The sequence below is a fragment of the Clytia hemisphaerica genome, unplaced genomic scaffold (genome assembly GCF_902728285.1).
Source record: "Clytia hemisphaerica strain Z4C2 unplaced genomic scaffold, Clytia hemisphaerica genome assembly, whole genome shotgun sequence".
NCBI classification, from domain to species: Eukaryota; Metazoa; Cnidaria; class Hydrozoa; order Leptothecata; family Clytiidae; genus Clytia; species Clytia hemisphaerica.
In genome coordinates, this window is record NW_027104297.1 from 928,126 (window position 1) to 955,866 (window position 27,741).

Sequence of the window (27,741 nt, forward strand, 5' to 3'; positions counted from 1 at the left end):
GAGAAAACATGAGCAATTTGCAACTTATCAGGTATTTCGCAAGTCATTGAAACACGAAGAAAACTTCCACCTTTTATAAAACAAAACGAAACTGAAAAGTCATCTTCAAAAATAATAATACATAAATTGGGCACCTTTCGTAAAAAATCCTAATAAAAAATTAAACTATCAAACTATTTTTAAACAGAATCTTTTTTATCTAAAAAGTTTTTTGTGTTGTTTTTTTCTGACTCCACGAATCCGCAAAAACATAAATAAGAATTTTCATTGTGAATTTTTACAACAATCTAACTGCATGAAGTTTTATTAGATTTCTTCGACAAAAAGATTCTCTCGCGGGCACAGCTTCAATTCTTTCAGCGTCCTTTGCAATGAATCTTCCGAGAGCTAAAACAAGGTCAAATGTAACTATAAGTTGTGGAGCAGCAAATACAATTTACAACCCAAACGAAAATATTAATATCCATGCTGCCTATACCACGCTCTGTCCTAAAGGGGTATGACAATTTGACCTTATTGTTCAGCAGAAACCGCTTTGCCTTTTGCTTGAAAGCGAAAGCGTCTGGGTTTTAATGTTTATGTATTGTTTACGTATATGATAGAAAACTCATTGAATTTTCATCTCAAATCTGGGTGAAAAAACTTCAAAGCGGTGTGCCAACCTGGCAGATTTTCTTACGGAGCCATAGCCTTTATAGCGAGTACGTGCCATGTGCGGAGTATCAGAATCTGTTCGGACATTACATTTACCAATTATTTGTAAATTTCAAGCTATTGAAACGATTCCAAAGAGAACTGAAATGCTAAAAATACAATCCACGAACGTGAAAGAATTTTTAAAGGAGATTATTCATTAGTTCATAGGTTGTTGGCGAACACATCTCGATTGTAACCCCTGATGAGTACATACCTGTCTACGTGGGAAGTTGGTGACGATTCGGTGTTCGTTGGAGTTCATACTGAACCCTTTCGAAGTGACGTACATGAAGATAACCTACAAATTCAATAAAGAAAAAAGATCGTCAAAATTTGATATTTCCCTATTACTCTTTTGTGCTTAATTGTAGGGAGGGGGTGGAATAAGCAGGAGGTGGTACTCTGGGAGAAATTCCATAAAATGGAGGGGTCAATTCTAAGTGATTTTGGGGTGATTATCTAACTACTTTAATGAGATAAACTTTCGCGGGGATTAAATTTCACGGTTGAGCCTATCCACGAGATTCAAAAATTTCTTTTCATGCATTTTGGTTGTTGAAATACACATTATTTGAGCTTCTTTGATGCAAGTAACCATTCAAATAGTATTTATTTGACATATTTTGAGTATTGTTTAGAAATATTTCGCGGATGAGGCCCTTCCAAATTTCCGATGGGACTTAATTTCGAGGATCTTCGCGGATGACACCCAAATCCGCGAAATCCGCGAAATTTAATCCCCGCGAAAGTTTATCCCATTAAAGAATGACGACAAACGATAGCTCTTGATTCAATAAGCATAAATATGGTCGAAGCAAGTTTTTAGAAAATGAGCTAGAATGTTAAGCAACCCGAAAATTTGAGTTGCTTATATAAAATGTGTAGGTTATACGAAAATCGTTTAAAATCCAAATAACAGTAAAACTACTTGAAGTTGAAAAATATAATCAAAAATGAGAAAAAAACATCAATAACAGATCCCTTATTCTCAAATAAAATCATTGCTTCATGCTGTTTTTACCTTCCAAAAACAACTAAAATCTGGTGGACTGTTTAACAGTTCGCCTAAACGAAAGCATATTACATATACCACCGGGCTACTTAATCGCGCCATCCAGTCTATAAAAAAGCTTTGAGTGGACCCCGGGCTACCTTTTAAGCTACTTACGTGTTTTTCATACATCAGCTAGATTGGAAGTAACATTTACGGCAAAATATCTTAAAAAATGAATATCCGTAACCAGGGAAAGCTCTGAATCCAATCTGTCGTTCAAAACGCGGCACACATCTTTCAGAAATAACTTCTCTTGCGTGGGAAAGGTTAAAGATTCACCTTTATCCCTTTCGGCTATACTTCGATAAGTTCTAAGTTGGTTATTACAAAGTACATCAACGTTTTCTTCTCAAACGCGTTCGTTATATTTTCTAGTAAGATACTTGGATGTGACTGGACTTACATTTAGTTTTTGGTGCTCATAAAATCTTCGTTGTTCTGTTTCACCGTTGGGAAAGCGGAATCGAATATTGGTGGTGTTTTTCGCGCTGCTGGGTGGTTCATCTGGTAATTGTTCCTCACAAGACGCCCTTTCGGCCTGTAGTGAAAACGAATTTCAGACAATTACTTCAACAGTTAACGATTATCAATCAAATATCGTGATCGAAGAAGGCTTCTTTTGGTTTTTGGGTTGCATTCGTTCGAAATTCTTTAACGGAGAAGGTTTTCAATACATCGGGAGCAATCACTTAAATCACGGATATAAAACGGTATAAAAAACAAAATAACCGCAATCTGCCAAAATGGGACGTGACAGTTCTAAAAAACAAAGAGAAACAGAAAAACTAGAAAAACATTGATGAACAGAACTTACTTCTCTCATATCTTGGACTTCTTGTTCTTGTCTCATTTTCTCCATTTCTTCGCTATGTCGTTCTTTTTCTGCTTGAACCTTCGCACGATCAGCGGCTAGTGACTCGTGGTATGCAGCGTCCTGTTCTTGCTTCATCAAGTCTCGCTCTGTACGCTCGTTCTAAAGAAGAAGTTATTTCATCAAGTCTCGCTCTGTACGCTCGTTCTAAAGAAGAAGATATTTCATCAAGTCTCGCTCTGTACGCTCGTTCTAAAGAAGAAGTTATTTCATAAAGTCTCGCTCTGTACGCTCGTTCTAAAGAAGAAGATATTTCATCAAGTCTCGCTCTGTACGCTCGTTCTAAAGAAGAAGTTATTTCATAAAGTCTCGCTCTGTACGCTCGTTCTAAAGAAGAAGTTATTTCATTAAGTCTCGCTCTGTACGCTCGTTCTAAAGAAGAAGTTATTTCATCAAGTCTCGCTCTGTACGCTCGTTCTAAAGAAGAAGTTATTTCATCAAGTCTCGCTCTGTACGCTCGTTCTAAAGAAGAAGTTATTTCATCAAGTCTCGCTCTGTACGCTCGTTCTAAAGAAGAAGTTATTTCATCAAGTCTCGCTCTGTACGCTCGTTCTAAAGAAGAAGTTATTTCATTAATGATACTCTAGTTTAAAGCTAATTCTTTGCATTGATATTCTTCTTATTCTTATCCTGCAAATTCAAAACTTTGGTAATAAAAGGATACCAAATCGTGACGGGTAAGACTACATAGATACTGGCTGGATTTACGAGGTGCATTCTGGTCGCAAAAATCAGTTTTATTGACAATTGAATCATGCTTGATGGTGAGCATTGTTATCAATAATGTTTTTGTGTAAAAAACATAGAAATATAAGGAAAAAATCCAAGAAAATCTGCAAACACGGCGATTTCCGGCATTATCAACCGGAGAAAAAAAATTTCTCAAAAATCGAACTGGGCCATATTTTGAGCATTGCGAATACGCATCTTTCTGCAAAAAATTAGAAAAAACTAAGGATGAAAATTCGAAAAAGCATTGCTATTAATAATGTTTTTGAATGAAAAAGACAACCAATTATAAGGAAAAAGTCCTATGAAAATCTAGAAAAACGGCGATTTCCGGCATGTTTTCGGCATTTTCCGCCGGAAAAATTTTTTTCTCAAAAATCGGACTCGGCCATGTTTTGAGCATTGTTAATACGCATCTTTGAGCTAAAAATCCAAAAAAACTAATGATTAAATCTCGAGAAAATGCCAAAAAAAAAAGTTTTTACGGCATATTTCCGGCATTTTCGGCCGAAATTTTTTTTTCTCGAAAATCGGGCTCCGTCACATTTCGGCCATTGCCATTTTGCATCTTTGTGCAAAAAATCAGAAAAAACTAATGAGCCAATCCTGAGAAAAGCTGGCAACAGACGAACGGACGAACGAACGGACATGGGTTAATTTAAAGGACCTTCACCGGGGTACCCGGAGGTAGATCCAATAAGGGATCTGTACCTCTGATTTAATTTCCACCAGTTTGGCTTGTTCGAAGACTTCGTAACCGTTTATCAAACTCATCATTACTTCATCCAAACTGGCGTTCGCTGAAACAAGAAAATGAGAATTGAAATTGATCCGGGCGGAATCTTCTAGAGAAAGTTCGCATCATATCGAAACTTAACAGCAACTCATTAAGTTAAAGCATAATCAGTGCTCTCAGGTGCCTAATAAACGCTTGTTAATTTTTCGATTTTTTTCCCAAACCCTTCGGACCTTGTTAGGACTTCCCCCGTTTGTCGGTTATTAGGCACCTGATGATAGTGAACAGGTATAAAACTAAAGTTTGTTAAACCAATCCTACATTTGTTTTAAGCCTTTTAAGTCTTCATTTCCAAAGGAAACACCTTATAAACAGTTATCATTTTAAGATTTACAAACCTTGCAATATGGAGCATACTTCGAGACCAGCTTTGGATTTCATGACGATCAACAACAAGGGGTAATCTGAATCACGATACTTAGAGACGGTGCTGGCGGCCGAATTGCCGAAGTGAAGCACGAGCATGTTGACAAACCTTCAACGGAATACAAACATCATGTTAAACTTGGATATAAAAACATGATCTTTTAGATGAAACAATATCTGGGCCGCTTATATGCCGTTATACTTTAGGCTTACAAACTTTCGCGAGGACAAAAAATCACGAAATTCACGACATTTACTTTCGCGAATTTAACGGAAAAATATTTTTCGCGAGCATAAACTTTCGCGAATCAAGACGTAAATTTGAAAATTTTCACATGAAAAAATGGCTTAGAGGGACAAATAGTTCTTGGATTGGCTTGAAACATTTGTCCTTTGACTTATTAGTCTTTTAGCAGGTTAAAAAGTGCCATAAAAGATAAATTTTAATCAAAGTTTGAAGTTTTACAGATTTTCTATTTCGTCAAGAATTTTTCGCGAGCATAAACTTTCGCGAAAAGGGCCAAAATTCGCGAAAATTGCGAAAGTTTCTGCTCGCGAAAGTTCGTACGCCTAAAGTAGTAGCCTGTTCGCAGTTCTATGCAACAGCTCAGAGTGTTAAAAATATGATTAATACAATGAGCACTAGTTTGTTGCAGACCGGCTATTCACGCAAATTAGCATTTATATTTGTGATTTTTTAGCCCATAAATCTTATATTTCTTAGATGAATGATATGGTTACCTCTGTCGATTGCTTTCATGACTCATATCCCAAGGCCAGGTGACGAAATTATGTGTGACGTACGAAACCAATTGTTGTGAACATAAGATTTGACTGAAAGAAGAAGGAAGAATTGGTCAAAAATTTATCGCGCAAGAATATAAAGGAGGAGCTGTTCCCGCTTAACCCTTCGAACATCTTCCTTTTTCGCTCAAGAACGAAACCGTGTCGAAAAAATCAACATTACACTCTTTAAAGAAGTACATCTAGACATTGTCATAAAACTACGAACCGTAGAAAAAATCCTTCTGTACCTATAAGATTATATTATAAGATGCTCATTATTATCAACTTTATGACAACATCCAAGGCAGAGATACTAACCTACAAAATATATGGGTGAGCACACTGCTGTCGTGGTGAAGATAAAGCAACAGTGGTCTTCGCTGAAGAGAAAAATAATGATAAAAACTTATTTGCATAGAAAGAAGGAGATTTTACCTTAGAGCTCCTTATTCCGACTTAGAACCTGTTTAGCGCGAAAAAAAATACAAGTGCCTATAACAAAAAAAATTGTCAATATAGGAAGGATAGGATGAACGCTGAAGATAAAGAAAGACAGCATGATTGGTCATGTAGTGGGATAAAATCTCATTCACATCGCAAGAAAGGGAACTTTTACGTTCAAGCTCCTAATTCTTGTTTGGAACCTGTGTCGCGCAAATGAATTAAGAAAAACATATACCTTTAACAAAAAGATTTAACTTAGGAAGGATAGGATAAACAAACCTCGGCGGCACGCGATCCACCTGCTTCTTCGATGGCGTTCTTTAAAGGGCCGACGTAGAACGGTGGATGAACATCTCCGTATCTAGTAGGATAAATCACAATTTAAAATTTTTGGTAGATTGTAAGGTAAAGATAAAAAAAGGGTGCGGAGTCCGAAGCGGGTCCGAAGCAATTTTTCACAAAAGTTGAAGCGTAAAACTATATACACGCACCGCTCTACAAAGTTGTGTTGGAATTGAATCATGACGTCAAATGTATCGTTGGAATCTCTGGCAAGCAATGTCTTCGGTTTCTTCGACTGTGCAGCATCGTTATCAAAGATGGCGTCATCATCATAATCTTCATCATGGTGCATAATCATCAACTCGTCCTCTGAATCCTCCACACTTCCCGCCGTCCCCGAATCCATCGGCTGTCAAAGAATAAACCATAAGACGACGGCGCTCAATATTATATTTTCTTCTTGATGTCATGGTCATTATAAACCCTTTATAATAAGCATTATGAGAAACCCTTGACTTAGTGATCCGATTCATAATTGAGTGAACGAAAAGTTCAAAATCTTAATTTTTGAGAGCTTTTCGAAAATGTACACGAGGTCTCCGTTTTTTCAAGCTAAAATTTTCATTAATTTTTGACCTTATGATTTTATGACCGTCATATTTGTCCGGAAATCACACCAATGTGTCCGAAAAAAAATTGGCACCCAAGTTAATTTGATTCCCCTACCCCTTAGCTTTCCAAAAATGTATAACAAGTGCTTTGACTAAAAAAGTCGCAAGATTTTACAAATGTCCCCCTACTAATATAATGAAACAGAAGAATTACCTTCTCATTGATGAATGTGTGTCCACTACTGCTTTCTCCCTCTTTCGATAGGATGAGCAGAAAATGGTCAGAAGCTAAATCTAATTCGCCAAGTTTCGACTGGAATTGAAAGAAATCAATCAAAATAAGGCTAAAAACAATATCTATTTCTTCTTTCAAAAACAATTTCTAGTTTAGCCAAGCTTAATCTCCCAAAATTGACAGTAAAGGACCGGAGGTAAAGTTAAACAATAACGTTTGCGTGATCCACTTGTATATACAGCGGAGTCTCTTTAAATCGAATCTCTATAACTCGAATGTCTCTTTAACTCGAACAAGTTTTATTGTCCCTTCAGTTAACATTGCTTTATCGAATATGTCGAAATTGTATCGAAATTTCCGAAATTTCCTTAATTCGAAGAAATTTGTGTTCCCCGTCCGTGTTTGAGTTATTGTAAAACCAAATACATTGGAAGTTTCATATGATTACTGCGTTTCAGATTAAAATAAAGTTTTTCAGTTGACAAGATGAGAAGAAGGAAGAAAGATTCTCACATTATCATTAGCACCTTCAGGCCAACCGTTCCATTCTTGGTTTCGTGTGTTAATTTTGGTCAAGATAAACAACTCTCGTTTCACCTGCAAAAGAATGAAAAGTTATCATTGGTAGGGCTTTGCAAATGCTAACGACTATAACAATTGAGCTGTTGTCTGCTGTGTCTGGAAATTGAAAGCAAAACAAGGTAAACGTAAAATCTATGAATACCATTATTTTAAAGTCATTACTTTAACCGGATTAAATTTCGCGAGATTAAATTTCGCGAGCTAAAATAATCGCGAAATTTTCTGGATTTAATTTCCAAAAATACAATTTTAAAAGTTTTGTGGTGGATTTAATTTCGCGAATCAGGAATCTCACGCGTGTTCGCGAGTTTTAATTTCGCGAAAATGGCAAAAATTCGCGAAATCGCGAAATTTAATCTCGCGAAAATTAATCCGATTAAAGTAATCTGTTCTTTCGTTCTTTCATTCATCCATTCTTTCATAGGCATTTTTTAGTTTTTCTCAAGGTTTTGTTAGACATTCAAATGTATTTTTGCATGAGGTGAATGAGTCAAATAGACACGAAAAATATCGCACCAAAGCGGCGGCGAAGACTAGCTATAACAAAAACCCATCGGCAGAATTATAGCGTCATTTTCTTACATCTTTGACGGTTTCATTTCGATTGTATCGTAGTCGATAATCCCTTCCATTGTGATGTACGTTCAACGAGATCTGTGGTGCTGAAGTTTCTTGGTTGAATGAATCGGATACGTTGATAGCTCTACGATTGGGCAAACAAAGTCATTAATTACTTGCTAGTATCATTGCACGATTTTATTCATGAATCGTAAAAATCACATTCGAATTTCCATGACCCAAATTTTTAGAGGGGATAACCAATCATTGTTTTGCTTGAAATTGTTGAACAAGAATTAAGACAGAATAGCCATTTTACTATTTGAGACAAAATAGAGTTTTGTACCGCCCTTTTACTATTTGAGACAGAGAATTTAGGTTTTTTCAGTCTAGCAAAAACGTCAAAATTTGTCACGTATATCTTGCATTTTAAAGAGTTTATCGGTGTCAGAACTTCAGTTTCCAATAGTCACGTATGACAGAAGAAATCGAGTGGAAATTTGACGAAAAATCGAATGTGTAGTTCGAACCCAAATCATATTTTTTACCTTGGTGCGTGAAATTCTTTATTTTCATCTTCTTTTCTTTGTGACGCAATGTCAGGGATATTACAGGCTAGATATTCAGCCGGTGAGACGGTCACTTTGGCAGGAACGTGAAAAACCAAGTGCGTGACTGATGACAAGTTCAAGGTCGATAAGATAGTCTGAAAATAAAAAATGTTTAGATATTCATTTGACGCAATTCCATCCCCAAAACCCCAACGACTCTTTCAGGGAATAAAATCGACATAAAAAGAGTTTTCTCTACATTTTTACATTCAACCCTTCGAGCATCTGGCTATTTTTTAACTAGGGGAAGCATCTCAAGATTGACAAGTACAATGAAATTTTGACCAGTAGTAGATATAGATAATTGGAGATGATTAACAAAATTTTTGTTCGACCACCTGTCTGGTTGGTATTTTACAGACCAGAATATAAATTTGACATTAAAGACGTATTGATTGGCTCGTTCAATTTGAGTGAAGTTTCTAAAGGCTGTGTTTCAAGTAAAAGAGACAAGTGACGAAAAAATTTGGTCCCATGAGTATCTGGTACTTTGCAGACAGGTTTGTAAAATACATGTCAACCCCCTGCAGGAATTCAGGAACTACTGGAGTTTTTGACTTGAAATTTTCACCAGTGGTAGATATCAACCATCTCGCTGTGCAAAATTTCAGTTTGGTCAACGTGGTTATACCCAAAATGCTCACTTTCAGCTTAAAAAATTGACTCTGTGCCCCTAATATACATGTCACGTTGCAAAATATGAGCAAAAAACTGAAGTGAAAAAGTTAGAGGATATCCTATTATTGGCATTTTCAAAAAATGTTGATGTCATCAGGTGGCAATGAAGTCAACAATGATGCAGAAGTCGATCAGTACAGACAAATATTTCAAAAGTGACCCCCCCAAGATGGTCGAAGGGTTAATCACTCCTGATCAAATAATTCTAATCTCAATATCAAATTATTTTATAGAGTGTAGGTTTAAAAGGTATTACGAAGCTGAATTACACACATCACTCTGCACAGCTGAATCTCCTGACGGCCATCCTTCCAGGTTGATTTCATCCATTGCAACGTCAGTCTGTAAGTGTAACAACCTCTTCAACTCCTCTGAAATCAAAATTTGTTGCATTTTAGATATATGCTAAATATTAAAAGATCTAGGTTTAAAATTTCAGTCTTAGTAAATCAATTTAAATTATACCTGCAATAGAGTTTGCACATCGGGAAATTATTACCAAGCCTTATTTATACCAAATCTCTCAAAATATTGTTATTATTAGGGGAAGGCACTAAAACTGGTCCTCTAGAATATCAAGGATAAGCCGATGATCGGGATATAGGGCTCCTTACCAACTGTCTGGTTCTCAGTAAGAGCAATGGTCAGATTTTGTGTGTGCCATGAAATTTCAAAGGTTAATGTTTTATGAGAGGAAGAAGAAGCAGAATCTGTTTGGAGATTGCCAACTGTTTCAGGTGTGGGATCAAGGTTGATGAAGGCAGGAGGATCATCCACTATGATCGGACTGCTCCTAGGTAAAATATAACAAAAAACACTTATCAATATCAACACTTGAAATAAATTTTGTGTACAAAAACGACCTTTTCAAGAGATTCTAACTTCTTCAAATTCTCTTAAGAATTTTATGAATAATTGTACTGAAGCAATTCAATTCAATAATGACTTTCACAAGTTTCTTACCGCGAATTTGATGTTGGGGGTTGTGTTTCCTGGTCTTGAAAATATGAGTTTAATGCCAGCTGTACAATAAAAAAATTATTGTGAATGGTATGAGGTTAACAGAGTGCAATTTTATGATAGAGTCAGGTATAGACCCTAGGGAATCACTTAGGCATGGGGACAGGCCGCTGGTCAAGGTCTCTTTTTTAGGCTTTGAAGATATCTGAAAGGATCCCAACAATTTTTCAATTCTCTGTCTACTTCTAGTCATTTTTGCCACTTTTCAGGTTGAAAATGTATAAATTTTCGATTTTTTAATTCTGACAGAGTCCCATACTTTTTAAACTCCAGCGGCATGTCCCTGTTGGCCATCATGACCTTGTCCCCCTCCCCGAGTACAAACCTTTCAGTAAATTACCTGTAAGTCCCAGCCATATGATTCTAGTATTTGTAAACAACTTGCAAAGTCTTCATTGCCAGTTGCAGCCTAAAATGAAAAAAATATTTGTTTATATAAAGTATTGTGCACACTTGACCCAAGCTAAAAGGCTTTGAAAATGATTGTTACATAGTGTCCCCCCACTTTTATTTCATCCCCCATATGTGTATCCCCCTATTTCAAAAAACTTTTGAATCCACACTATTTTCAGCAGCAGTCCACCAGCCATTCAAAACCCAAAACATTGAAATTTGTATTAAAAATTATACGAAAAAAAGAGTTTGACATAGCGCCGCAGGCGAAAATTTAGCTATCTACACTTGTTTTTTAGTAGTCCCACACCAAATATCTAAATCAATATAAAATATTATTTTGACCAAAAGTTGTTATCCCCCTATTTTTACTTGACCCCCCCCCTAAAATCTTAAACCCCCCAATTTATTTGGAAAATCTCCTTTCCCTCCCTATAAAGCACTCCTGGAAAAGTTAGACCCCCTTTAAAAAAGGGGGGGTTCACACTATGATTGTTCAAAAAGAAATTTAAAAAAAATTCGATTTTTGCCTTGTCCGGGGGTAAATTTGCTCTGTCCAGGGGTAATTTGGGTTGTCCGGGGAGTCAACTGATGCTTGTCCGGGGGTAAAACCTGTTGTACGGGGGGCCAAAAGTCACTTTGTCCGGGGCGTAAATCGCTGAAAATTGTTATATCCTTCACCCCCTCATATTCAAATTTTTTTCTTCATTTCAAAAACCTCTATACGTTTTTAAGGGGCTATGATTATTCATTCATGGAGGAGTTTTACAGGGTAACCATTTTTGGCTTAAGGAGAGTTTTAGTATATAAGACCTGATGGACACTAATGAAAAAGTGAAACTTAGAAAAATATTTATCCCCTTATGGTGTCATTTTCAGACCTTCGTAATCCTGCTAAGGGTTGTACAAATCACAAAATTTAATTTCATAGTAGGTGACAAAAGCTTAGGATCTGTGATATCTTTTATGACTCTTTATTTTTTGTAGTATACATTTTTATTCCATGCACTTTCCAATGGTATCAATCATTCATGTGAAATTCAACTTTAAGTGTCCTCTATTTTTTGTCTTTAAAGTTTTTTGCTTAAAACATACTTTTGGTCATAAACAATTTACCAGGGCACCCTTTCAAAAAGTCTCAAACACCTACCTAGTAACCCAAGAAGTTAGAACATTTTTTTGAGATCTTGAGGCTGAAAAAATGTTCCTTTAAAGTACTTAGAGTTTTAATATTTCAAAAGTAGATACTCTAACTTAAATTTTGAGTCATTACTTTTTTAATTAGACTCACTGAACAAACTGATGATTTTTATACAAATTGCTTACACTTTAAGCAAAAATGACTTTCAAAGGTAAAATTATTAATGTCATAAAACTTGTTAATTTATGTCATTTATTTATTTATGGCATTTTCTTAATTGCATAAATTCATTACCCCTTTTTCGAATCTTTTTTACACTTTCCAAAAGGTGATTTTGACTTTTAAAAGCTCCTAAACTTGTGGGTCAAATTTAAACATAGCCCAGATTCTAAATCTAAGTTAGGATATCTACTTTTTAAATATAAGGATGTGCCTGCTCTTGCAAGCAAGACAGTCAAAGAATTTCCTAAATTGTTGTAAAACAGTAAACTTCAATTTTACATCTTTTATATACCCATTCAGACCCATTGGGTATACAAAAAAGTTATTTCAAGATTCCAGTAGAGAATGGACAACTTTTGTACATCAAATATGACAGATGAAATATTTTGTCCATAGATTATTTTCTTTTAACAAAGACACAAGCTTTCTTATGGTACAATTTTTGACAATCAATGTTTATTCATCTTTGTCAACTAGCCCTTTATGTACTTGTTATATGCCTGTGTAGGCTTAAAATGAATGAAAAAAGCCAATAATAATAATTATCGCTATGGTTTTCTTTCCCAGGGTTTGAATCGCACCACAAAGGAGTGTACCAAGAAAGTAAGACAGGAAAAGCAACGCAAATATTTTCTTCATTTGAATTTAGTTTTGATGAACAATGATTAGTTGTTTTAATGTATGAAAAAGGTTCTTCAATGAATGAAATTGCATTCAAAAAAAGAGTTCTACTTTTTTCATCCATTACGTCAATTTCTACCAATGGAATTGCTTCATTTTTCAATCGACCAATGACCATACAAAAATGTCAAAAAGTTTTTGCTCATCTCCCGCGAAGGTGGAGACCGGCCTTCATGGAAGTAAAACATCATGTTTCTTAATTTTTCCGATATTTCGACCAGTAATGCTTTCGAATATAATTTGGCAAATTCAATTTCATAAATGGCTGAACCATATCAATATTTTATTTTAGAAAAACAGATAAGTATAGCCAGTTTTCAATGATTTTGCCTCTGAACTGTAGATATTATCAAAATTTTGCCCTTGCCCTTGAAAAGTGAGCAATCTCTGCCCTTGAGATCTCGATGATTTCTGCCATACTCTGAAAACTGGTCTTAGAACAAGCACTTCAAAAAACCATAACATTAGACATAAACTCAAGCTGAAAAATCACCCGCAAAGGTACAAAAATAATCCTTATTCGGCTGACGATAAATTATTCTCCTGGGAATAAAACCGCCAAACGATCAAATCAAAACATTGATCTGAACCTGCTGAATGTGTCACATCATAATTACTGCTTTCAGTTTGCGTGTTTTGAAAGTTTGATGTGTGTACTCCATCTTGGTGGAATTTTTTAATGGCATGAAAACAGAATATGCAATGTCTTTAAAGAACAAATTTCGAAAAGCATAGTGTGCAAGGGGGTTCCAGGTCTCACCTGATAATTCAGGTCCCACCTTATCCTAAAATTCCCACCTTCAGCCCAGACTCCCAGATCCCAGCTAAAAACAAAAGAAATATACTAATACGAGGAACAAAACAAAATTTCTTTACCGTAATATGAAGATGCAATATATTGCATATGTTTAACTTTCCATTTGCCTATGACCTACATTAGGGGTAGAAACCAATTAAGTTGTCAGACGGCTTAGAAGTAGGTGTTAGTTGTTAGATATAAGTTTTGCATGAAATTATGGCTAATCCTCGAATAAGAAGTTTTGAGGAAAATTTGTCCCGATAACTACAATATTAGTATAAATAAGTGAGGATCGCCTACAACCATAACTGCAGGGAGGGAGGGAGGTAAAATATTTCATCCTGTCAGCTTTCAGTTAGAGCGTCGACTTAAACAGGGAGATGTGATGGCCATTTTGAACATGACGTCACATGGCTATTAGCAAAATAGACTCAGTTGGCGGAGGGAGGCCACCCAGCCATTCAAATACTGTATATAGCGCTTATCAAATAAAAGTTAAGCCGCAACTTAACCTGCGTTAAATCCAAAATATATTATGTCTATTATATACATTTATGAAGTATATAAAAAGAATATATCATAAAATCACAAAATCTGAAAATAAGAAATTTTACTTTAACTTTTTCCAAAACACCCAAAGTCCCACCTAAAGAAATTAACTCCCACCTTAACTTGTTTCTCCCACCTAAAACCTGGAAAACCCCAAATCCCACCTGAAAATTTTCGACCCAAATCAGCAAAACCCCCCCCCCCCCACTATTCTGGGGGGGGGTGCACACTATGAAAAGGCTTTTGTTTTTCTGTAAATATTTCTTTTTGAATTAAGAAATTCAATCTTTTATTGTTCTAATGATTATAATATTTCTTTATAAGATACTTTGTTGTCTTTGTTGTGTAAACTTGCATATGTTTTGCATATTTTCCAACTAAATCCAACCGCGGCTTTTCTGTTTTTCCATTTTTGCATACAATTCAAGATGGTGGATGGAAAGGCAAAAAGGTTTATACTATCCTAAAGCTGGAATCGCTTCACGTCTCTTCGTTTGATAAGATGATTGACAGATTAAAGTTTTTCACCTGCATGGGAGCTCGCAGGCTTCTGCAAGCGTTCTCGGCTCAATCCTCGGACCGCATTAAAAATTGTAGACTTTAGCTGAGAAAGATCATTTTGATGGAAGCTGTTGGAATGTTTACAAGACTCTTGATAGAAAATCCTTTGTTTTATTGTCTAATTTTGTTAGATCTGACATATTGATGTTTGTAAGTGCACTTAATAGTTTTGATTCCCATTGAAGAATCATATTCTGGATTTCGTGTTATTAGTTGCTGCTTTAGAGCTTTAGCTTTAGGGCTAGCCTGACCATATATGTTTAAACAGTTGTTTAAATAATGTGTTAAAGATCTTGCACCGGAAGAGCTCCAGAACTTAACGGAGAGAAAAATAGTGTTTTATTAGCTGCTCCGGAAAACTATGTATGTTGATAAACTGTTAAGAACTGAACTATAGACTGACTAGGAATAGTATCCAGATGGTGTCAATCGAACAACTTCGAACAAAAATCACAATCAAACCAATCTAACGTAATCGAACGCGATCGAATAATTGCGATTCGATTGTCGAACGTAATCGAATCTCAATCGAACGGCCGATTCCTGGGTAATATTCAATTGCGTTCGAGTAAGGTTAGATTGGTTCGATTGATTGTTGACTATGTTCGATTGGTTTGATTGATTGTCAATTACATTGGATTAATCTTCGATATCGTTCAAATACGATTATGTACGATGAGTTGATTGCGATCAAATTAAATTGGATCACTCTGTTAGAGCTTCTTAGCGTGGGCGGCCGAGCGCTTGAGTACCATATTAAAGCGAATAAAATCTTATACAATTGAATCAATTGAACGTAATTGAATACAATCGAACGTAATTGAAGCAATCGAAAAGCAAATCCTGGGTAATATTCGATTGCGATTTGATTGTGTTCGACAATCGAATTGCAATTATTCGATTGCGTTCAATTGCGTTCGATTGATTCGGCGTTCAATTCGTTTGATTGACACTGTCTGGTAGTATACCAGACCCCCGCGCTCGATAGGATCGATCATCGGAACGGCTCGATGGCGGATCGATGGATTACTTAACGATCCGGATAGGAGGTCGATGGACGACCCTCGACATGGCCTGAGAATTCTCGGGCCAAAACTTTTATTGGAATTCACGTAAAGCCCGAGTATGGCCCGAGCTGGCCCGACCAATCGGGCCGTGTTCGGGCCACGCACAGGCCACACTTGGGCCAATTTTTGAAAACATGATTTAAAAAGGCGTGTAATTTCAGGTCTGATTTTTTTAACATTTTCTTTGAGAAAAACTTGGTTTCTCTTAATTATATTAAATATATGAATGTTGTAAATTCATATAAATATTAAATGTCTTATTTGGTATGAAAACATAGTTATAAATATACTTAGGGTGGAAATATTTGCTAGTAAACTGGTCCTGGTTTTAAACTGAAGTGTGTCCACAGGAAACTCGTAAAGTTTTTTTGAGCGATATAAACAAAACAGACAAATCTTATTTTGTACTATTTTGTTTGACTGGACATGCTTATGAAGTTAGATCGCCGCCAAAATTCGATCCTTCAAGTCGTCCCGTCGTACTAGAAGTTGTCCCGTCGCACTAGAAGTCCGCAGGTCGCATTAGAAGTTCGCTAGTCGGAATCTTTTGGAAGTCGAAACATTCCAAATTTTAAGTCGAGTCGTTGCCTCAGAAGTTGACTCGTCGCAAATTTCGGCAGTCGACTCATCCCAAAGAGTTGGACTCTAGGCTATTCCGAAAACAAACTTTATTGTTTCGTATATCAAAAATCAAAATATTGTGGAGTTGGAGATAATGTTCGTGTGGTGTGCAATGTGGATTTATATTTACATTTTTTATATCCATAATATACCTGATGGATGACATGAACACTTATGAAAACAGTTAAACGTACATGATTGGAACATGTACCAAGTTCCGACGAGTTAACTTCTGATAGGAACCACTAGACCAGACGGTGTCAATCGAACGAATCGAACGCCGAATCAATCGAACGCAATTGAACGCAATCGAATAATTGCAATTCGATTGTCGAACGCAATCGAATCGCAATCGAATAGTACCCAGGATTTGCTGTTCGATTGCTTCGATTACGTTCGATTGTATTCGATTACGTTCGATTGATTCATTTGTATTAAATTTGATTCACTTTGGTACATAAGCGCTCGGCCGCCCACGCTAAGAAGCTCTAACAGAGTGATCCAATTTAATCGCAATCAAACTCATCGTACATAATCGTAATCGAACGATATCGAAGATTAATCCAATGTAATTGACAATCAATCGAACCAATCGAACATAGTCAACAATCTAACCTTACTCGAACGCAATCGAATATTACCCAGGAATCGGCCGTTCGATTGAGATTCGATTACGTTCGACAATCGAATCGCAATTATTCGATCGCGTTCGATTACGTTCGATTGGTTCGATTGCGATTTTTGTTCGAAGTTGTTCGATTGACACCGTCTGGACTAGAAACTTGGTATGGTTCGACTTAAAAGAATTACGACCTGCGAACTTCCAGTGCGACGGGACGACTTGAAACTTGGGATGATTCGACTACCGAAAATTGCGACGGGACGACTTCTAGTACGACGGGACGACTTGAAGGATCGAATTTTGGCGGCGATCTAACTTCATACATGCTGAATCAATTTAACATTTAACGTGGCCCGAACATGGCCCGAATGACTCGGGTCATGTTCGGGCCAAAAGAATTGATAGGGTCTCTCGGCCCGAACATGGCCCGAAGAGGCCCGAGAATTCTCGGGCCATGTCGAGGGTCGTGTCAATGGAAGATTCAGCCTTTGAAAAGTTTTGAGTATCGATCCTTCGTTGATCCAATTATTGAGCTAGTATTTCAATAGACCTTTTTTTAAAGAGGCAGTCATATTGAATGATTATGTACTCCAGCATAAAAACAATGATACAGCCATGCATAATTACTGTATCATGCATATTTTAAAAATTATGCATGGCTGTATCATTGTTTTTATGCTGGAGTACATAATTATTCAACATGGCTGCCTCTTTAAAAAAAGGTCTATTGAGTATACTGATTCGTCATCGATCATTAATCGATTTGTTATCGATCGTAAATCGAGTATGAGTCGATAGGGTCGATAAGATCGATGATAGATTGATAAATAATCGATCACTAATCATAAGCTTAAAAAAATCTTGAGTAACGATCTTCTATCGATCTCCTATCCGGATCCTTAAGTAATCCATCGATCAAATATCGATCCGTCATCGAGCCATTCCGATGATCGATCCTATTGATCGAGCGCGGGCGTCTGGAGTATAGAATTAAAAAAAAAGTGATGATACAATTTTTTACCTGGAAGTTTCCAAGAATCTCATCTCTCCCCCAAGTGTTGGTTGCCATTGTGTAGTATGGTTGATTTTTTTCTGATCTGGATGTATTATTTGTATTCTTGAATTGGTTCAAATTAACTTTCTTCAAAAAAATCTAGAAAAACCTCTTTCATTCGTCGCTGTTCATCATCTCGTTTTTGTTTTTTTCCGCTGACGCATGCAAAGTTGTCTGACCGAAAACGAAAGTACTTTTTTGTAAACAAAGCCGCAGATCAAGCTTTATTTTACTGACCTTTTTATTTTCTCAAATATACTAAAAATTTCAAATTATTCTGCTTTATTGAAGAATTTTGCGTAAAAAGTTTATTGTTTTTAAGTTTTATATCAGTTTTAAACTATTCGTAGTACAAGTTACTTGATTGTTTTTAGATTATAAAATCCTTTTTTAGTCCTTGAATTATACTTTACAAATTATCGGGGAATTTTGTACTTGAATTCGGTAAACTTTCGGGTTTCCTCGACGTACCATTTTTTCAGATTTTTTTGGGAAAAAAGTTGTACTTTTTTCAACTCAAACCATCGAAAACAGTTTATTGTCACATATGTCCTATTAGCTGATTGTGTTATGCAGGTGAGTGGTTTCTTTTTACCCCCTGGGTTCTGGGAGTTTCTCAGACCATCAGCCTAGTGTGGAGAGAAACTTGCATAGCCATCATCAGCAAAGCAAAGCTCTGCTCGCAGCTCTAAATGGTTAAATTTGCGAAACACCCGACAATAGCGCACTCGACAGTCAGGTGCTAAAATTCCTAACTTTGTTACATGTCGGGTGCTGTTAAAAGCGTCCACGATGTAGCACCCAACAAAGTGCACCCAACTGTTGGATGTTTAAATTTCCAACTTTGAACACCCGACGTGACAACAACACCCGACTGTAGGGTGCACCAGTAGGGTCGTTCAGTCATCTACAGGATGTATTTGCACAACAAGGATGAGAGTTACCTGAATCAAGTTCTTAAAACAGTATAGACCTAACTCTTCACACAAAAATTACGGGAATCGCATGTTTGGACTTTGTACCCTATGCTGCACTCAAGCACTTAAGCCAAAGTCCCGCAAAGGCGGGATAAAAATCAGTTTTTTGAAGTTTGCAAAAAAACGCCACATAAAAGATCTTTCAAATTCAGTATGTGAATAGAGCAGTAAAAAATACAACTTTTCTATTTTTCCTTTTTTTTTGCAAAAGTTCTTGGAATGAAAATAAAGGGATAATGATAATTGAATACTATCCATTGATGACCCGCGGCACTATCGTAAAGCTAGAATCGCTTCGCGTACTCTTCGCTTGAGAAAATGATTGACAGATTGAAGTTTTTCACCCGCGCAGGAGTTCGCGGAGCGTTCTCAGCTCAATCCTCGGACCGCGCTAAAAATGGTAGCCTGAGCTGTGATAGATCATTTCGATGGAAGTTGTTGGAATGTTTACAAGGCTCTTGACAGAAAATCGTTTGTTTTATTGTCAATGATGACAGTGCGGTTATAACTTTGTTAGATCTGACAAATTGATGTTTGTAAGTGCACTTTGTAGTTTTGATTCCCATTGAAGAATCATATTCTGGTTTTCATGTTATTAGATGCTGTTTTAGAGCTTTAGGTCTACACTGTAAAATCAAAACTTGAAAGTTTGAAACAAAATAAAACGTGCAGCAGCCAAAATCAACCAACCAAAATTTGTCATTCATTTCCCGAGACAGTGCTTTGATTTTTAAGGCCTGGTTTATACGCTAAAGTAAAAGTAATTCCGCATATGTAAATGGGTCATTATTTGAGGTCTGGCAAAATTTCTGGGAAACAGCCTATCTGGTGGTGCGCTAGGTGGGTTCCGCCTCCCCCGTAGATCTTTTTCTTGGGAAGTTGATCTTCAAATTAATTTTCAAGGTTGGCTTGGCTCAAATTATTTCATCTATGGCTCAAATTTTAGGCAATTTCTCAAAGTTTTTGATAATGTTAATTTCATTAAAAAGCACCAGGTTATTTTTTATGAACCCCTTTAGAAGTTTTGCGCCGCATTTTTTTGCTTGAGAGTCAAGTAAACAATATAGCGCTTACGCATCTAATCTTTGATACACATTTTGGCGGGACGCTAGTGTGACAAACTGTTTGAACAATAAAAGATGGAATTTCTTAATCCAAAAATAAATATATACAGAACAACAAAAGCCTTTTAGAAATTTGTTCTTAAAGACATAGCATATTCTGTTTTCATGCCATTAAGAAATTCCACGAAGACGGAGTGCACACATCAAACTTTCAAAACACGCAAACTGAAAGCAGCAATTATGACGTCACACATTATCAATGTTTTGATTTGATCATTTGGCCGCTCTATTCCCAGGAGAATAATTCGTCAGCCGAATAAGGATCATTTTCTACCTTCGTTGGTGATTTTTCAGTCAGTTACATCAAAATGCCTCGAAAATGTCAATATGAAAATTGCGTAATCAGAGAACGTATGTCTCGCTCATTATAAAAAGACCGAGACAAACTTTCAATAATTGGATTGTAACATCGAGTTTTTTGTTAAGTCACCAGGGGGTAAATAAAACAGACCTTGATACATTTATCGTTCGTTTCAACTTGACGATTCGTTTAAAACTCAGCCACAAAGAAATTCATACTTTTCCAACCCGGCGAATCTTTAAAAATGAAGCGAACAATAAAATATAATAAACCAGCTGCTCTGGAAAGTCAGCCCAAAAGGCTTAGAAGGCTTAGAAGTACAAATAAGAGATCTAGCTTTGTTAAAATCAGAAAAGCTTGAAAGAGCGTATCTATTTGCTGAAACGTTCAGACGAAAAAGTAGTGGTGCATAGTGGGATCCGTCCAAAGCAGAAGTCGGTGAAACAAATTAATACCATTGCTGTATTGAATTTCAATTTCGCTCCTCAAAATGACAGTTGATGAGAATTAGCCAATGAAAGATTGTTTTAGTTTCTCTTTTCAAACTCAGGCTGCATCATTTGAGGCGTGCGATAGCACGCGCACACCTCCACACACACCTAAAATGTCTGAGGAGTGCGATCAATCACACCCCATAAAGTAAGTTTCACAACTGAAAGTTGTGCATAGCACTCCTTATCACACGCCTAAATTACTAAAATTAAGATTTTAGGAGTGTGATTGACCACACGTCTGAAATTTTCAAATGATGCAGCCTGCAAACTGCCTCAGAAAAAAGCGCGATTTTTTGTGGTCCAGTCGTTTACTCATTTTTATTTAGTGAGTGAGTCCTGCGCTTGTTCAACTGTTAAAAATGTGAGTCCTAAATTGGACTCACAGCTCGAACCTGTCTAGTTTATATCAGAGACTCCAAATTATAAAAAACACTCGACGTGTGTCTTGTCATGACAATAAAATAAAAGACCCAAATAGAAGAATTTCTACAAGTAGTATACAACTTAACATTATTCAAAGAAAAGTAATTTCTTTAATACTCACTTTCTCTATAATTAGTTCTCTTTCTTTATTTACAATGCAAAAGTATCTTTTATTAACTATTGATTATTTTCGCGCGCTGAGTAATTCCGAAATCCTGTTTCCCGAAAATAATCCAAAATCAGAATTAAAACTTAAAGTCTTAACGACGACGACCAGCGGGAAAAAAATCGTCGAACCGATTTGAAGAGTCACCTGGGCTGACTAATTACCCTTTCCAAATAAACCTCTTCGGTGGCGAGCGTAGTCTACTCTGACATAATTGTAAAATTTATGTGATGGGAGTTTGAAATATGCTTGTACTCTCTGTGTATTTACATTTGTTGTAATGTAATGTTGTTTGGGGAATTATGAAGTTCTCTGGAATTTCCATTGCATTTATTCAGGTTAGATTACTCTGTTCTCACACGTTTATGTCTTTTTTTTTTTGCGTCCTTTTCCGTGATTACTTTTACTTATATTTTTAAAGACAGGTAAGAAGGCATATTGATGTAACTGTCAGTTTGATTTTATGTCTAATGTTATGGATTTTTGAAGTGCTTGTTCTAAGAGATGAGCAAATATAATTATTTTTAGTTTTCAAGAGAAGCAAATTTAATCTTTCTTCTACAAGATTACACTTTAATATACAGTAATGCCAATTATGCATGTACGTTTTAAATTAATACTTTTTTTTTTTGCATATGTTTTGCATACTTTCTAAGGTAATTTCACCACGGCAATTCAGCCACCATAATTTTTGCATACAATTCAGCCACCATAATTTTTGCATACAATTCAATAGGGCGGATAGAAAGGCGAAAAGGTCTATTTGAGGGCTATGCATGTTAGCCACCACTGCACTTGATGCATTGTCACAGCGCTCACCTATGCGCAAAAAATTGCAAACTAAAACTGGAAGCTGAAATACAGCCAAATATTTGGGGGAACTGATATGTTTGGGGGGGTCATGGATTTATAAAGCCCGAAGGGCTAGATGTAAAGATTTTGCTGAAAAGTGTGCCGTGTAGGTAGGAAATCCTACCTAAGGCTGGACTTAAAAAATTGTTGGTTTGCCGTCACCCGACCGACCCTATCTTTGAAACCTGCCGACCCAAAAAATTATATTGCTATTTTAAAGAAGATTTTGTTTCCTTTAAAGACTTCAAACAATAAAAAATCAAAACTCGTATCTTGTTTGTCTCAAGCGAAAGAATTGTAAATTTCCTGCTAGCACTTCTGTTTTTTATTCAAAATTACCTGAATGTAAACAAACTGTTAACCCTTCCAAAAATTTCATAAATTGCCAAAATAAAAAAAAATTCCGACCGACCGACCCACCTCCAAAATCTAGGGTCGGGCTGGGTCGGGTGATGGCAAACCAACATTTTTTTCCAGCCTAAGTCACGTAAAATTACAATAAAATTTCAGCGATTGACCAATCAGAAGCTTCATAGTTTTTCGAAAACAATAGCAAAAATATTTTTTCCGATATTCACTTTTTTTTGCTTGGAAGAGCTTAGAGCCCAACATCTAGCCCTTCAGGCTTTATAAATCTATGGGGGGTGGTAGGAATTTCAATGGCAAGGCTGGGGCTGACTATTTCTTCTAATTGTTTTTCTTTATATCACCACATTTTTATCCAAAAACCTTTCATTTTACAGTCTATTGATTCTGTTTGTTTTTGGGAATTCAGACGTTTCATGCTGCTGGCCGTGTAATCTCAAATTTAATAATGAAATTAATATAATTATGCATGACATAACTTATCATTGACTTAGAACGCTTATTTTTACTGATTAAGCTAAATACTGTCATTTGGCACAGGAAAAAATTATTGATTCCCTAGCCTAGGGATTGTTCATTTTCAGATGTGGTTTTTTATTCGATCACATTAGTCTAGAATTTTAAGTTCGGGTAAGTAAGGAAACTAGGGAAATCTATTTTCCCATGCTGGAAGTGTATTACCAATGTGTTAGTGAAAACGGATTTCCACATGTGGAAAACTAATATTTTTAACATTCTAGGTTGCCCATTCAGAATTGCATCGGGAAATTAAAAATCCCAAGTTTTTCTAAACTGATTATGGATGTGTCGGGAAAAGAGAGATCACGAGTTTTGGAAATGATTATATTCTACAAGCTAGGGAAAGGAAATATCACGAATTGTGACCTTGCTTGCTTTATTCTATTCTTTCTCTGGATCGGGAAATTTTATTTCTTGAATTAGGGAAATAAAGTCCCAGATTGGGAAATTCGATTTCCCAAAAAATTTAATTTGAGTGTATCCTTTAAACAATTAATTAAATCAGAACTTATTTTTCAAACCTTTAAATAAGACAATTCAATCAAAAATTTTAAACTGTCAGAAATTAGAGCCTAAGTTTGGGAAATCTTTTTTAGGTTCATGAAAATTGATTATCCCTAAGTTGTATTACGCACGCGTGAGAAAAAACCACAAGTGATTTTTCACTCAAAAGTGTTCGAGTCGTATTTAAAGCAAACTATTATAAGGGTGTATACGATCAGTGTGTAAACAACGCTAAAGGTTAGGCGTCCCGCCAGGGCGGCCTCATTCGTTCGCAATGGACTTGTGTCGCAAGGGCTCAGTGGATCGGTGAGACGGGTTTGAGGTCATTAAGTTGGCTCTCTAGTGCAGCTCCACTGTTGTGACAAAAGTGCCGGGATTCTCAAAGTAGCGCAAATACATGTCAGAACTAATAAGAGCTATCAAACCAATGCTCACAGAATGATCTAATACATTTAATTATTTTACCAGCTTTCTATAAATCAGGATTTAATTCGTGAAAATGGGTAACCCTATGGGGTTTTATTGGGGTTCGCTCAAGAAAAGCACTTTTCAATAATATGGAAATTTGACATCCCTAGGTAGTCATAAGATTGGGAAATTTCATTTCCATAACTAGGGAGCTGTTGCACCTTCCCTAGTTAGGGATTGGATAGGGAAATATCTAGATTTCCAGATCTGGAAATATACATTTCCATAGCCTAGGAATCAACAAATTTTTCCTGTGTGGGCCTTATATTCATATTTTGGCAATAAGCTCTCTCTGATTCTCGAATCGGCGTCAATTTCTTTGTTTATTCTTCACTCAAAAAAATAATTTAAGACTGAATTTACTAACCCATTACTACAAGTTTTAGGATATGATCTCACACAGGGGGTAGCTCCCTGACCCTAATTCTCCTCTCGGTTTCTTCTTTCCTAAAATTCAATTAGGAAGAATGGCATAGCCCACTGACGTCTGTTTTATAATTTCGATCTGAAAAATGGCAGAAATGACCAAAAAGCTATCACTCTATCAACTTGACTAATAACCAGTAGTACCAGACAATTTTATTAGATATAAAATGAAGCGCAATCCTATCAACTTGATTAGAATTTTATTGCTCTTTTTCTTACAAAGACATTCTGAGGTCATATGAGGCATGAAATAAGATATTTCAGGCTTCATTGGTCTGAACAGGAAAAAAGACAAATAATAGGAGACTGAAGCTTTTTGCATCTCGTGGGGGTTGTTCGTGAAAAGATATTATTTTCTTTTACAGTTTTCTTTTTCCCTGATACATACATAATTTTGCATTATTATTATTAACTATCCAGCTTATTCCTTAGGGGGACTTCTCATTTTTATGAGTTCTACTCTAATGTAAGCTCCTAAATAAGGAACCTTCAAGCTCAACCAATTTTTTGTTTTATCAAACTTTCAAAGTTTATTCAGAGGCATCCGAGATTTTTTCTCTCTAATTTTCTCTCATATTTTTTCAAAAAGCTCAAAATCGCAAACTAATTTAAAGACAACCAAAAAGTTCACAGTTTTTACCTGTTTCCACTTGTCTATGATATTGAGATAAATTTTGGTATACTTAGGGATTTTTTGTATGTATACGAAGTCAAGTCATAAGTCAAGCTTTCTATCTATTTTCAGGATGTATCTGTAAAAGGTCTACAATGTCTTCAGCAGATGAGTTGCCAGCTGGCCTGGTCAATTTCTTCATCTACAATATCGAGTATGGACAACGAGAAGGGACAGAAGAAGAGAAAGTCATGTTTTATACACCGACTGAAGTTCCATTAGGTAAACAGATCAATGCTGTTGGTTTATGTCAAGCTATTGCTCAATTCGTCAACGGTTTCGATCCTTCCCACCCATGTGAATGTCTGATCACATTGAAAACCAAACAATATTTCATGAACCCTGAGAGTAGTTTTTGGATGGTTATGACACTGGCTATTCCTTGTTCAGAGAAAGTGAGCAGGGAGAAAAAAGTATTGGAATATCACCCAGATAACGTGCAAGACAATTTAGGGAAAGCTATTCTCAAGCAGACTTATGACATGTTTGTTTTGTTTAATGGTCCTTTCGAAGCTTTCGTTGACAAGCATGGTGTAGAAGCGCTGAAAGAACAGTTCAAATTGTTTTACTATCGATACTTACAGACCATCAACATTCGACAAATGGATATTTTAGATGTTTTCAAAGGAATCGATTATTTACCCTTAGAGAAAGTGGATTTTTTACGTGTTCAATGTTTTGTTAACCTTGTTGAGAACACTTTCTCGGGCATACACCACGTCTGTTTCTTACATAACGAAAATGTTGTATGGACAACCCTTCAACTGGACGACATGAAGATCCTATACAAATATCTCAAATCTCGATTATTCCCTGCTTCAAATGAAATGGAGCAAGGCTTGACGCGTAGTTCACCTGTATCGACAGCAAGAACATCGCCATCCACCAACTACAACCCGAACTTTCTCAACCCGGGAAAATTCTTAACGGCTCCCAGAGATTTGGTTTCATCGAGTCCTTACACCAGACTTGCTCCTCGTATTTTCGTACAACTGAACGGAAAAGTGACAGAACTTTATCTGGTGATCTACAAAGCGCATAATTCAGTCATGTGTTTCCTTATGGATAGCCAATCAGCAAACGCAGATTATTGTACTCGCATCCATAATTTCGTTGGGCCGCAACTAGGGAATTTATCGAACATCATATCTGAACAACATTCGAAACGTATTTTACAAACGAACAACCAATATCGTTTTGTTTATTTCAACTCCATGAATCTAGCCATCCGAACATCCATTCACAAAACGAAACTATCCAACCAGAATTCGAACGGAGTGTCTCCGGAAATCATGAAACTTTTGATCGATATTCATAAAGATATCGAGTTATCCAAAAACACCTCTTGTGAAATTGCTACCAAAATGATGAACGATTGCTGGGTTGTCGGTAAACGGTCGGGATTCCGACAATTTTTTGTCGTTTTTAATCAGAAAAACTGGACTATTGTAGAAATTTGCGAGGAATTACAACGATTGATGAATACGGGCTTTGGGAATATTCTCTTTTTGGAGTAAAAGGAAAATAAAAATTGAAAATACAATTACAAATTTTAGGTTGATTTTTTTATTTTAGTATGTTTTAAATTTAGCATCTTCATTTTTTTACAAAAAAAACGAATAGTTTGAAAGAAAATTGAAGATAGAACGTAAGATTATCAGGATTTTTCTTCTCTTCACTTATTACAAATAACTATTGATTTTTTTTGAATAACTTTCAGCCTGATACTTTACTTGTTACTTTAGTTCTGATTGGGAGAAAGGACAGCTTTCTTTTTTGCAGAATTTTGTGACTTATCTTTTTGATAACAATTATTTTGCTTGTGCCCATGCTTGTAAACGTTTCAGTTTCTTATCGTAGTTTTCTTTCTCATATAAAAAGTAATACTGCTCTGAAAGCCTTTGAGAAATTCGTTGAACGTCGGAAAAGCTTCTCTCTGGTTTATTTCCAGCTTTTACTTTCACCCATTTCATTAGGTAAGTGATCTTTCATATTGCTTCCGTTTGAATCTAGAGGTTCAATACAAATCAGTTTTCACCCGTCTTGGAAAGCATAATATTAATCTTGGCAAAAAATTTTTTTAAAGATAAGATCGTATAAATACATTTCAAAATAAAGTTTGAAAGCAAAAAATTCTTCTTTAGACAAAGGGACAGCAAATCAAACTGACCCAATTTAATTTGGATAAAATATTTTATTAGGTAAATTATTTTTGGAATCATTACTGTGGAAATAATGAGTAGATTTTAATTTTTTTAAATTGTGTAATGAACTTGTTTTGACAAAGAATAACACCTGTTTCTAGATTATTATTTTCTTTCTTCAATAATTATTTCTTTCAAAGTACAAGTAACGGGACCTCGGGACCTTTGGGACCAATGGGGTATATGTATATTTTGGGGATGTATTTGGTATATTC

At 36.0% G+C, this 27,741-nt stretch overlaps 2 protein-coding genes across 3 annotated transcripts; one reads left to right on the top strand and one right to left on the bottom strand.

Moving 5' to 3' along the window:
* Positions 1–214: 214 nt before the first annotated feature.
* On the bottom strand, positions 215–18,205 carry LOC136817315 (FAS-associated factor 1-like). 2 transcript variants are annotated; one of them, XM_067073658.1, is made up of 19 exons: positions 17,997–18,205; positions 10,660–10,728; positions 10,263–10,321; positions 9,914–10,092; positions 9,573–9,670; positions 8,559–8,716; positions 8,035–8,155; positions 7,384–7,467; positions 6,850–6,948; positions 6,234–6,433; positions 6,022–6,103; positions 5,617–5,678; positions 5,254–5,346; positions 4,485–4,621; positions 4,062–4,150; positions 2,565–2,723; positions 2,154–2,288; positions 911–994; positions 215–387 (listed from the first exon to the last, which is right to left on the bottom strand). In XM_067073658.1, the coding sequence occupies exons 1-19, from the start codon at positions 18,042–18,044 to the stop codon at positions 307–309; spliced, it is 2,037 nt and encodes a 678-aa protein (XP_066929759.1). In that variant the 5' UTR covers positions 18,045–18,205; the 3' UTR covers positions 215–306. The 2 variants fall into 2 exon arrangements, with proteins under 2 accessions (XP_066929759.1, XP_066929760.1); XM_067073659.1 differs by lacking the exons at positions 215–387; positions 911–994; positions 2,154–2,288; positions 2,565–2,723 and adding an exon at positions 3,056–3,173 and having other exon boundaries at positions 17,997–18,140.
* Positions 18,206–18,481: 276 nt separating this feature from the next.
* Positions 18,482–27,631, top strand: LOC136817344 (vacuolar fusion protein CCZ1 homolog). The gene is made up of 2 exons (XM_067073688.1): positions 18,482–18,605; positions 25,395–27,631. The coding sequence occupies exon 2, from the start codon at positions 25,418–25,420 to the stop codon at positions 26,837–26,839; it is 1,422 nt and encodes a 473-aa protein (XP_066929789.1). The 5' UTR covers positions 18,482–18,605; positions 25,395–25,417; the 3' UTR covers positions 26,840–27,631.
* Positions 27,632–27,741: the final 110 nt, after the last annotated feature.

What these genes read in the sequence shown, in the direction of transcription:
- LOC136817315 (XM_067073658.1), bottom strand. Translation starts at nt 18,044, where the DNA reads ATGGCAACCAACACTTGGGGGAGAGATGAGATTCTTGGAAACTTCCAG. An exon ending in ACACATTCATCAATGAGAAG is followed by an intron (nt 6,434 to 6,849) that starts GTAATTCTTCTG and finishes ATTCTTTGACAG; the next exon opens with CCGATGGATTCGGGGACGGC. An exon ending in TGGTGGAAATTAAATCAGAG is followed by an intron (nt 2,724 to 4,061) that starts GTACAGATCCCT and finishes CTTCTTCTTTAG; the next exon opens with AACGAGCGTACAGAGCGAGA.
- LOC136817344 (XM_067073688.1), top strand. Translation starts at nt 25,418, where the DNA reads ATGTCTTCAGCAGATGAGTTGCCAGCTGGCCTGGTCAATTTCTTCATC.